This window comes from Apostichopus japonicus, chromosome 13 (genome assembly GCF_037975245.1).
Source record: "Apostichopus japonicus isolate 1M-3 chromosome 13, ASM3797524v1, whole genome shotgun sequence".
Taxonomy (NCBI): domain Eukaryota; kingdom Metazoa; phylum Echinodermata; class Holothuroidea; order Aspidochirotida; family Stichopodidae; genus Apostichopus; species Apostichopus japonicus.
Genome location: NC_092573.1, coordinates 15,441,751 through 15,453,884, shown reverse-complemented (window position 1 = coordinate 15,453,884; position 12,134 = coordinate 15,441,751). Strand labels below are relative to the sequence as shown.

The window sequence follows — 12,134 nt, the reverse complement described above, 5'->3', positions numbered from 1 at the left end:
ACAGCATATATATTCTGATTAGGGCTTTCCAATCATCCCCACCCCTCATTCCCACTCAACTAGTGAAATGACATCAAAACATTATTTATACATAATATCACATTATTAGGGCGTTATGGAGGTCTGACCCTGTATACGGTACCTGATTCCATAGTAACTCACACCACTTGCCCCATGCAATGATCTAGATAGACTGATAGTGTACAAACTGTAATTTTCAGGACATATCAAACTTTACGTAGCAGGTAGAAAAGCAAATAGACGACCAATAGGGCAGCCAAGTCAATTGGACACCCCCCACCCCTCCCCGACCCTCCATCCCATTCAACAAGGATGAATACACATAAAATCCTATGCTTTCAAATATTTGATCCTAATGATAGCTCTAACCTACATATAGCTGCTTTCCCAGTTTCCCCCTCCAGCAACCCCCCCCCCCCCTCCCTTTTGCCCAACATTATGGTTCCACATATGGGTGGAGCCTGTAAAAGTTGGACAAGATCATTTACTACACTGATGCATATGAGATTAAGCAGTTCATCAATTTGGAATGACATCAAAACTTTGAAACGGTGAAAATAAGATGGTCCAAAATTAATATTAGACTGTTCATTAATTCTCACACACATTGGGACCCTAATAGTTGAAAAAAAAAACCTTTGACATTACATTTAATATACATCACCTTAATCTATGCTGTTGGAAATGGTAAAAAAAATCTTTCTCAAACAATAGGAGAAAGCCATAACAGTGTACATGCATCCCTATTTTCTCTATGATATATCAAATTGTATGAATACAGCACATGCAACAGCATATATATTCTGATTAGGGCTTTCCAATCATCCCCACCCCTCATTCCCACTCAACTAGTGAAATGACATCAAAACATTATTTATACATAATATCACATTATTAGGGCGTTATGGAGGTCTGACCCTGTATACGGTACCTGATTCCATAGTAACTCACACCACTTGCCCCATGCAATGATCTAGATAGAGTGATAGTGTACAAACTGTAATTTTCAGGACATATCAAACTTTACGTAGCAGGTAGAAAAGCAAATAGACGACCAATAGGGCAGCCAAGTCAATTGGACACCCCCACCCATCCCCAGACCCTCCATCCCATTCAACAAGGATGAATACACATAAAATCCTATGCTTTCAAATATTTGATCCTAATGATAGCTCAGACCTACATATAGCTGCTTTCCCAGTTTCCCCCTCCAGCAAGCCCCTCCCTTTTGCCCAACATTATGGTTGCACATATGGGTGGAGCCTGTAAAAGTTGGACAAGATCATTTTCTACACTGATGCATTTGAGATTAAGCAGTTCATCAATTTGGAATGACATCAAAACTTTGAAACGGTGAAAATAAGATGGTCAAAAATTAATATTAGACTGTTCATTAAATTCTCACACACATTATGGGGACCCTAATAGTTGGAAAAAAAACCCTTCTACTTTATATTTAATATACATCACCTTAATCTATGCTGTTGGAAATGGTAAAAAAAATCTTTCTCAAACAATAGGAGAAAGCCATAACAGTGTACATCCCTATTTTCTCTATGATATATCAAATTGTATGAATACAGCACATGCAACAGCATATATATTCTGATTAAGGCTTTCCAATCATCCCCACCCCTCATTCCCACTCAACTAGTGAAATGACATCAAAACATTATTTATACATAATATCACATTATTAGGGCGTTATGGAGGTCTGACCCTGTATACGGTACCTGATTCCATAGTAACCCACACCACTTGCCACATGCAATGATCTAGATAGAGTGATAGTGTACAAACTGTAATTTTCAGGACATATCAAACTTTACGTAGCAGGTAGAAAAGCAAATAGACGACCAATAGGGCAGCCACGTGAATTGGACACCCCCCACACCTCCCCGACCCTCCATCCCATTCAACAAGGATGAATACACATAAAATCCTATGCTTTCAAATATTTGATCCTAGTGATAGCTCTAACCTACATATAGCTGCTTTCCCAGTTTCACCCTCCAGCAACCCCCCCCCCCTTCTTCCCTTTTGCCCAACATTATGGTTCCACATATGGGTGGAGCCTGTAAAAGTTGGACAAGATCATTTTCTACACTGATGCATTTGAGATTAAGCAGTTCATCAATTTGGAATGACATCAAAACTTTGAAAAGGTGAAAATAAGATGGTCAAAAATTAATATTAGACTGTTCATTAAATTCTCACACACATTATGGGGACCCTAATAGTTGGAAAAAAAACCCTTCTACTTTATATTTAATATACATCACCTTAATCTATGCTGTTGGAAATGGTAAAAAAAATCTTTCTCAAACAATAGGAGAAAGCCATAACAGTGTACATCCCTATTTTCTCTATGATATATCAAATTGTATGAATACAGCACATGCAACAGCATATATATTCTGATTAAGGCTTTCCAATCATCCCCACCCCTCATTCCCACTCAACTAGTGAAATGACATCAAAACATTATTTATACATAATATCACATTATTAGGGCGTTATGGAGGTCTGACCCTGTATACGGTACCTGATTCCATAGTAACCCACACCACTTGCCACATGCAATGATCTAGATAGAGTGATAGTGTACAAACTGTAATTTTCAGGACATATCAAACTTTACGTAGCAGGTAGAAAAGCAAATAGACGACCAATAGGGCAGCCACGTGAATTGGACACCCCCCACACCTCCCCGACCCTCCATCCCATTCAACAAGGATGAATACACATAAAATCCTATGCTTTCAAATATTTGATCCTAGTGATAGCTCTAACCTACATATAGCTGCTTTCCCAGTTTCACCCTCCAGCAACCCCCCCCCCCCTTCTTCCCTTTTGCCCAACATTATGGTTCCACATATGGGTGGAGCCTGTAAAAGTTGGACAAGATCATTTTCTACACTGATGCATTTGAGATTAAGCAGTTCATCAATTTGGAATGACATCAAAACTTTGAAAAGGTGAAAATAAGATGGTCAAAAATTAATATTAGACTGTTCATTAAATTCTCACACACATTATGGGGACCCTAATAGTTGAAAAAAAAACCTTCTACTTTAAATTTAATATACATCACCTTAATCTATGCTGTTGGAAATGGTAAAAAAAATCTTTCTCAAACAATAGGAGAAAGCCATAACAGTGTACATCCCTATTTTCTCTATGATATATCAAATTGTATGAATACAGCACATGCAACAGCATATATATTCTGATTAGGGCTTTCCAATCATCCCCACCCCTCATTCCCACTCAACTAGTGAAATGACATCAAAACATTATTTATACATAATATCACATTATTAGGGCGTTATGGAGGTCTGACCCTGTATACGGTACCTGATTCCATAGTAACCCACACCACTTGCCACATACAATGATCTAGATAGAGTGATAGTGTACAAACTGTAATTTTCAGGACATATCAAACTTTACGTAGCAGGTAGAAAAGCAAATAGACGACCAATAGGGCAGCCAAGTCAATTGGACACCCCCCACCCCTCCCCGACCCTCCAATCATCCCCACCCCTCATTCCCACTCAACTAGTGAAATGACATCAAAACATTATTTATACATAATATCACATTATTAGGGCGTTATGGAGGTCTGACCCTGTATACGGTACCTGATTCCATAGTAACCCACACCACTTGCCACATGCAATGATCTAGATAGAGTGATAGTGTACAAACTGTAATTTTCAGGACATATCAAACTTTACGTAGCAGGTAGAAAAGCAAATAGACGACCAATAGGGCAGCCAAGTCAATTGGACACCCCCCACACCTCCCCGACCCTCCATCCCATTCAACAAGGATGAATACACATAAAATCCTATGCTTTCAAATATTTGATCCTAATGATAGCTCTAACCTACATATAGCTGCTTTCCCAGTTTCCCCCTCCAGCAACCCCCCCCCCCCCCCCCTTTTGCCCAACATTATGGTTCCACATATGGGTGGAGCCTGTAAAAGTTGGACAAGATCATTTTCTACACTGATGTATTTGAGATTAAGCAGTTCATCAATTTGGAATGACATCAAAACTTTGAAACGGTGAAAATAAGATGGTCAAAAATTAATATTAGAATGTTCATTAAATTCTCACACACATTATGGGGACCCTAATAGTTGGAAAAAAAAACCTTCTACTTTACATTTAATATACATCACCTTAATCTATGCTGTTGGAAATGGTAAAAAAATCTTTCTCAAACAGTAGGAGAAAGCCATAACAGTGTACATCCCTATTTTCTCTATGATATATCAAATTGTATGAATACAGCCCATGCAACAGCATATATATTCTGATTAGGGCTTTCCAATCATCCCCACCCCTCATTCCCACTCAACTAGTGAAATGACATCAAAACATTATTTATACATAATATCACATTATTAGGGCGTTATGGAGGTCTGACCCTGTATACGGTACCTGATTCCATAGTAACCCACACCACTTGCCACATGCAATGATCTAGATAGAGTGATAGTGTACAAACTGTAATTTTCAGGACATATCAAACTTTACGTAGCAGGTAGAAAAGCAAATAGACGACCAATAGGGCAGCCAAGTCAATTGGACACCCCCCACCCCTCCCCGACCCTCCATCCCATTCAACAAGGATGAATACACATAAAATCCTATGCTTTCAAATATTTGATCCTAATGATAGCTCTAACCTACATATAGCTGCTTTCCCAGTTTCCCCCTTCAGCAATCCCCCCCCCCCCCTTTTGCCCAACATTATGGTTCCACATATGGGTGGAGCCTGTAAAAGTTGGACAAGATCATTTTCTACACTGATGTATTTGAGATTAAGCAGTTCATCAATTTGAATGACATCAAAACTTTGAAACGGTGAAAATAAGATGGTCAAAAATTAATATTACTATGTTCATTAAATTCTCACACACATTATGGGGACCCTAATAGTTGAAAAAAAAACCTTCTACTTTACATTTAATATACATCACCTTAATCTATGCTGTTGGAAATGGTAAAAAAATCTTTCTCAAACAATAGGAGAAAGCCATAACAGTGTACATCCCTATTTTCTCTATGATATATCAAATTGTATGAATACAGCACATGCAACAGCATATATATACTGATTAGGGCTTTCCAATCATCCCCACCCCTCATTCCCACTCAACTAGTGAAATGACATCAAAACATTATTTATACATAATATCACATTATTAGGGCGTTATGGAGGTCTGACCCTGTATACGGTACCTGATTCCATAGTAACCCACACCACTTGCCACATGCAATGATCTAGATAGAGTGATAGTGTACAAACTGTAATTATCAGGACATATCAAACTTTACGTAGCAGGTAGAAAAGCAAATAGACGACCAATAGGGCAGCCAAGTCAATTGGACACCCCCCACCCCTCCCCGACCCTCCATCCCATTCAACAAGGATGAATACACATAAAATCCTATGCTTTCAAATATTTGATCCTACTGATAGCTCTAACCTACATATAGCTGCTTTCCCAGTTTCCCCCTCCAGCAACCCCCCCCCCCCCCTCCCTTTTGCCCAACATTATGGTTCCACATATGGGTGGAGCCTGTAAAAGTTGGACAAGATCATTTTCTACACTGATGCATTTGAGATTAAGCAGTTCATCAATTTGGAATGACATCAAAACTTTGAAACGGTGAAAATAAGATGGTCAAAAATTAATATTAGACTGTTCATTAAATTCTCACACACATTATGGGGACCCTAATAGTTGGAAAAAAAACCCTTCGACATTACATTTAATATACATCACCTTAATCTATGCTGTTGGAAATGGTAAAAAAAAATCTTTCTCAAACAATAGGAGAAAGCCATAACAGTGTACATGCATCCCTATTTTCTCTATAATATATCAAATTGTATGAATGTAGCACATGCAACAGCATATATTCTGATTAGGGCTTTCCAATCATCCCCACCCCTCATTCCCACTCAACTAGTGGAATGACATCAAAACATTATTTATACATAATATAACAATATTAGGGCGTTATGGAGGTCTGACCCTGTATTCGGTACCTGATTCCATAGTAACCCACACCACTTGCCACATGCAATGAGCTAGATAGAGTGATAGTGTACAAACTGTAATTTTCAAGACATATCAAACTTTACGTAGCAAGGAGAAAAGCAAATAGACAACCAAGAGGGCAGCCAAGTCAATTGGACCCCCCCCACCCCTCCCCGACCCTCCATCCCATTCAACAAGGATGAATACACATAAAATCCTATGCTTTCAAATATTTGATCCTAATGATAGCTCTAACCTACATATAGCTGCTTTCCCAGTTTCCCCCTCCAGCAACCCCCCCCCCCACAACTTCTGCCCCACATGATGGTTCCACATATCGGTGGAGCCTGTAAATGTTGGACAAGGTAATTTTCTACACGGATGTATTTGAGATTAAGCAGTTCACCAATTTGGAATGACATCAAAACTTTGAAACGGTGAAAATAAGATGGTCAAAAATTAATATTAGACTGTTCATTAAATTCTCACACACATTATGGGGACCCTAATAGTTGAAAAAAAACCCTTCTGCATTACATTTAATATACATCACCTTAATCTATGATGTTGGAAATGGTAAAAAAAATTCTTTCTCGAACAATAGGAGAAAGCCATAACAGTGTACATCCCTATTTTCTCTATAATATATCAGATTGTATGACTTTTGTACACTGTCGTGCTGGAGATGGTTGGGAAAGTGACATAGGAGCCCTATTTAGACCATTTTAACTAGCAAATGCTACATTTCTGTAGTTTGATATGTCTTTGAAACTACAGATTGTACACTGTTTTGAAGTTCATTGCATGGGGCAGGTGGAATGGGCCCATGGGGAATCAGGTACTTCATACTTCGAGTACTTTATTCAGGGTTTGACATTTCATAATGGCCTAATATTTCAATGTTAATGTCTATTTAATGCTTTGATGTCATTCCACTTGTTGATTGGAAATGGGGGATAAGGTGACCACCCAATTAAGCTATATGCTGTTGCATATGCTAGATCTATAAAGTTTGGCATGCCTTGGAAAGTACACTACCTTTTAACCTTTTCCCCTATTCTTTGTCAAATATTTTATCATATTCTCACATAGATATTGTTTTTCTGCTCTCTTACAGACAAGGGCTGGCTGTCTGGCACAGTACTATCATATAAATGCTCAAGTTGGTATATCAAGGCTGCTTGGTTCCATATTATATAATGTTGTGTTGGGACCTCCGGATATGAAATAAACATGTTCTTGGATTTTGTCAGCTGGGTTGGTTTCAAGCAATCAATTCTTGCATAGTGGATATGTCAGCACTATAGCAACAGATCATACTGATTGGTGAAGTTCAGCTCTATGCACAATATTCATTTCAGAGAATCTTTGTTTCTTGTGTTCAGTTCTTTGATTATCATACATTTTGGAGACCATTGAGCACATTGTATTATATCACCATGCATTGATCTTGATATTATGTTGATGTTTATTAAACTGAGATGGTATGTGTTTGAGGAGTTTTAGTACTAAAGGAAATATTATGATGCAAGAGAAAGGCATAATTAGAAAATTTACAAAACATTTGTGAACATCATACTTTGTCAATGTGACAGGAAGATTAGCTATGATGAAATATAATATATACCATACCATATATTATACCAGTGAAAATTATACTTTTTTAAAGATAAAGTGATGTACTGTTGATATTTGTCTTGAAACAGTTCCATATGTATGGACAAATCTGTTGCAATGTAGATACATAGGGTGCATCATATGCCAAGAATTGAATAAAATTCTACTGTATATATCTACAAGCTGACACCTATTAATGCATTTTCATTATGTAACCCTCTACTTCCTCTACAATATCTGTAATATCCTCTCTATGTTTCCACACAGTTGTATAAAAGCTCTTCTTTGGTTTTTTTTGTGCTACTATTTTACAGGGCACGAAGGGTGTTGTTTTGGCTGTGTTTTTTCCAAGGAGGAAGGTGGATTACCCCCCTCCCCCCGGTTCCCCACCTTCACCTTATGCTGAAATTATCCCCCTATTTTGAATCAAATTTAGTCAAGTGGTGATGCCAACCAACATGGAGTGTTTGAACAGCAGCTTGGTTTTGAACTGTTATTTAGGTAAACAGTTCAATTAAATGTTTCCTGTGTGGGAGAGGACAAAGGTGCCCACTTAAGGCTTGGAAAAGTTGGCCAGTATTGTTATCCTATATTTACCATTGCATTCTTTCAAAATTGCATGGAATTAAAATTTGAGGGATGTATCAGGAAATAAGTTCCATATGCAACAAACCAATATATGGCATATATGACAATTGTGAAATGCCAGATGTCTTTTTCAATCATTATGCCTCCTCCTCCTCCTCCACTCCCCCCCCCCTTCCTCCACCCCAGAAATTACTTCCAATAACACTATGGAATATAATTACATTGGTAATGATTAAAATTATGTGGCTTGAAGTGTTTTTTTTTTCATTTTTCGATATCAACCTTTCTGCAAAATCTATAATGTGTCCCTAATGATCATTATTTGAAGTAACACACTATTTTCCCCATCATACCCCCTTCGGCATCCCAGGAATGGATAATAAGCACATTTCGATCATGAACAGTTAGAAGTAGTGCTTCTCAAATGATATCCAGCTGATACCAGTTTCAAACAAGTCTGTGGCCAACTCACTTGTCATGTGTGAAGTAATTTTTTCCCTCATCACCCCCCCTTCCCCTTCCCCATGATATACTGACAATGGTACAGAAGCATGCTACATTGATTATGATTGAAATAACAAACTTCCAGTGAGGTCCCCATAAACCAATTCAGTGTGTGTTAAGTCAGTAGTGAGTCCCCACAAGTAATGTGGAATGTCTTGTATAGTAACACTATAACAAAAGTAAATAAAAACATAAATAATACCTAACTTAATTTTGGATGGAAAGGTCATTACAAATTCAAAGTTTGAAGCCTCTGTGATCATTGTAACTAACGGTCCCCATAATGATAGCCAAAAGGTTGAGTCCCCGTAAACCACCTTACGCCTGTATGCGTGTGTGTGTGTGTGTGTTACTCAGCTACAAGTTACTCAAAAGCAATAAGCCGTATTCATTTGATTGGCTGGACGTGTACAACTTAAAGTGTTGTATATCTTCACGACACAGCACTTTTGTACAGGAATTGACTTCTGTAGTCAGCGAGTTGTAACGCCCAATGTTAATTTCAGTTCTGTTAAGTTTGATTCAAACTTCACAATGGGAGATAGCGATTATGATTATTCATGGGATGAAGACCTTTATCTTTCTCCTGATCAGATGTCCCTCAATACGTTACCTGTCGGGATTAATATGCTTGACTCAACGTTGGAAACAGATTTCATGTCACATGCAGGAGGCGGTAGTAAGAAGAGAAATAACTGGCCTAACTCAAGTGAGTGTCAAGCAATGCTAATTTCAAACCCGTTAGATTTGTTTGTTTTTTTTTAATTTTTTTTAAGAAACTTTTTCTTCAGTTTACATACACATTTGAAGATCTACCTAGGAAGGAATTTTCCAAATCTTCGAACGGAGAATAATTTAGAACAAATTGACCGTTGATCTCAATTTACCTGTCCTCGACCCAAAACACCTAAATCATATATTTACACTTTAATAGTTTTCACTGGCATAATCTTTAGAGTTTTGTTGTTTACAGCCAATGCCTAAGACTTAAACGCATTTGCTCCAACCCACGTGATTTTGAACACCAGGTATAACTTTTAACTGGTTATTTCTTGAACGTCGGATACCCCCTTCACTTAATTTGACAGGTTATTTCCAGGGCCGACAAGTTGAGCCGTGAGGACTTATTAAAATAAAAGTCCCAACAAACGCATTTCGTTTGTTACAAGTTACAACCACCTCATCATATCCTTCATTCGCTCCATCAAACAGGAATTTGCTGTATTCCAAGACGATCAGTCTGTAGGAGAATCGTCAACCCCCAACCGTAAATTTCTACTCACTTCCTCCAGACTCCCTCACTCAGTTTCCACCTCCGCAGGCAATTTCCCTTGCGGTAAACCTTGATGCCAAATATGCCCCCATATTACCCCAGGCACAGTGGTAAAATTCAAAATGTTGACTATAGTCTAAGACCCCCATCCCTCTTTTATGATTCTATTAATGTTATGTACATTTTCTACTGTGTACTTTGAAACGAGGGCTATTATGTAGGTGAAACAGGCTCCCGGTTCCGCTTACGTTTTTAATAATCACAAAAAAATCTATTCGTGATAATCTTGCAGGATTGCCATTTTCCGAACATTTCAATCTTTCTAAAATTTATTTTGTCTCGAACTTCAAATCCGCTACTGAACGTAAACGGAAAGAAATCGATTGGATCTTTCGTATTGAGTCTCACATCACCGACCTCAACCAAGACCTGGAACCCCTTAACAACTATCAGTTCTACAAACATATTTAATCCGTTCTTTGCTCCTTAATCCGCTTCCTGTATAGTCATGGTATATTTGGTTCTAATTCCGTTAATGCAACTTACACTAATCTAGCGTCACAATTTCATTTTGATACATTTTGCACTTTTCATTCGACTGCCAAGAATTGCTGATGAAGGTCACAGGGGAACCGAAAATTCCAATATATTTTCTAAAACTTTACTCCTTTATTGTCAATTATGAGTCATATCTTATTTCTCTAATATATGTATATACTTTTTTATACTTTTTGTTACCGAGGGGGGGTGTCCCTTAAAACACGTACATAGGACAAGGCATCAATGACCCAAGGGCAGCACCCTCTCCTTTATAAATTCATCATTTCGCCTCTTGCCCTTCGATAAAGTCAGTCGTGAGAAAGTTTGATTTTTTTTTATTAATAGCACAACCATCCATTTAGAGCTACTTATATAAACTTAGCTATGGTCTAAACATGCCTCAGAATGTGCCATCTACATTACCCTTTGTTCGGGTGGGAGGAACCCTAAACCCCCTACATGAGAATCAACTTCCTTGACCAAAATACAACCCGTCCGTTTTAAAAAATTCTTCATTCGCCTCTTGCCCCTTCCCTAAGAGTTCAGGCCCCTATCTAAATCAGCCTGTTGAACATTAAATTCCCCTCACACCTCTGAAATCATGCGCACGTCACTGTTAAGATGACGTGCAAATTGTCTGGCAACATAATTGTTGATCAAACAAAAGAATTAATGATAATTTCTTGCTCCAAACTATATATGAAATGATTAAATGCCATCATTTCAAGAATTTATATCATTAAAATCTCCGCATATTAGCGGTCTGAATTATGACAAAAATGCATCCAAACATGTACCTTTCTACTTGTTTCATTTGTAGTACTTAGGCTGAAGATAAAAATTTCATCAAGGCAAAAGGCTAAACTGGCTAGATCGTATCTTATAAAAGAGGACGCTTCGGGGAACGTTCGTTTGGAGAAGGAAGAGAAACTGATAATAATGTTCAAACTGAATAACAGACACGCAATCTTCCGACTGAAAGATGGAGCAGTAGCTGTCCTAAAAGACGCAATATTTAACCCCAAAAACCCACCAACATTAATGGATGGTTCGAAGTATAAGGAAAAATTGCTAAGTGCACGTGTTGTGTTGTTTTATGCAATTTCGAAAATTGACCAAGTCGATGAAAATGAGGTGCGGTTACGAGAAAGTGACGTCTTGCTCGTAGTAGCCCAGTCACCCCGTTATGTAGTTGGCGTCACAGCTGAGAAAAAAGTGGGAATCTTTAAAGCCTCCAGTATTACCTTGTTAACCGAACCAAGATTATACATAGGTTTTGGAAAAGTTTTGAGCGTGGTTGCCAAAACGGACTTTGCAGCTGCAACGCATGGCGTTAAATCAATAGAAAGCGGAACTACTTTCGAGATATTCAAAGAATCGACGGGATTATTTACTTGGTTTGATGCCGATAAACGTCAACTGGTATTTCTGCAAGCTATTCAAGAAACGACACTTCAACAGGATTCAGGACTTCCACACGAACGACCCATCTGCAGTGTGAGTATTTTTCACTGACCTATTCATGTAC

General features: G+C 38.1%; 1 protein-coding gene across 1 annotated transcript in view; it reads left to right on the top strand.

Moving 5' to 3' along the window:
• Positions 1-9,232: 9,232 nt before the first annotated feature.
• Positions 9,233-12,134, top strand: part of LOC139979028 (uncharacterized) — a 42,519-nt gene continuing 39,617 nt past the window's right edge. Inside the window, exons 1-2 of the mRNA XM_071989664.1 lie at positions 9,233-9,502; positions 11,427-12,103. Of these exons, the coding sequence (XP_071845765.1) occupies positions 9,328-9,502; positions 11,427-12,103 (852 nt within the window). The 5' untranslated portion in view covers positions 9,233-9,327. The remainder of the gene's footprint in view (positions 9,503-11,426; positions 12,104-12,134) is intronic.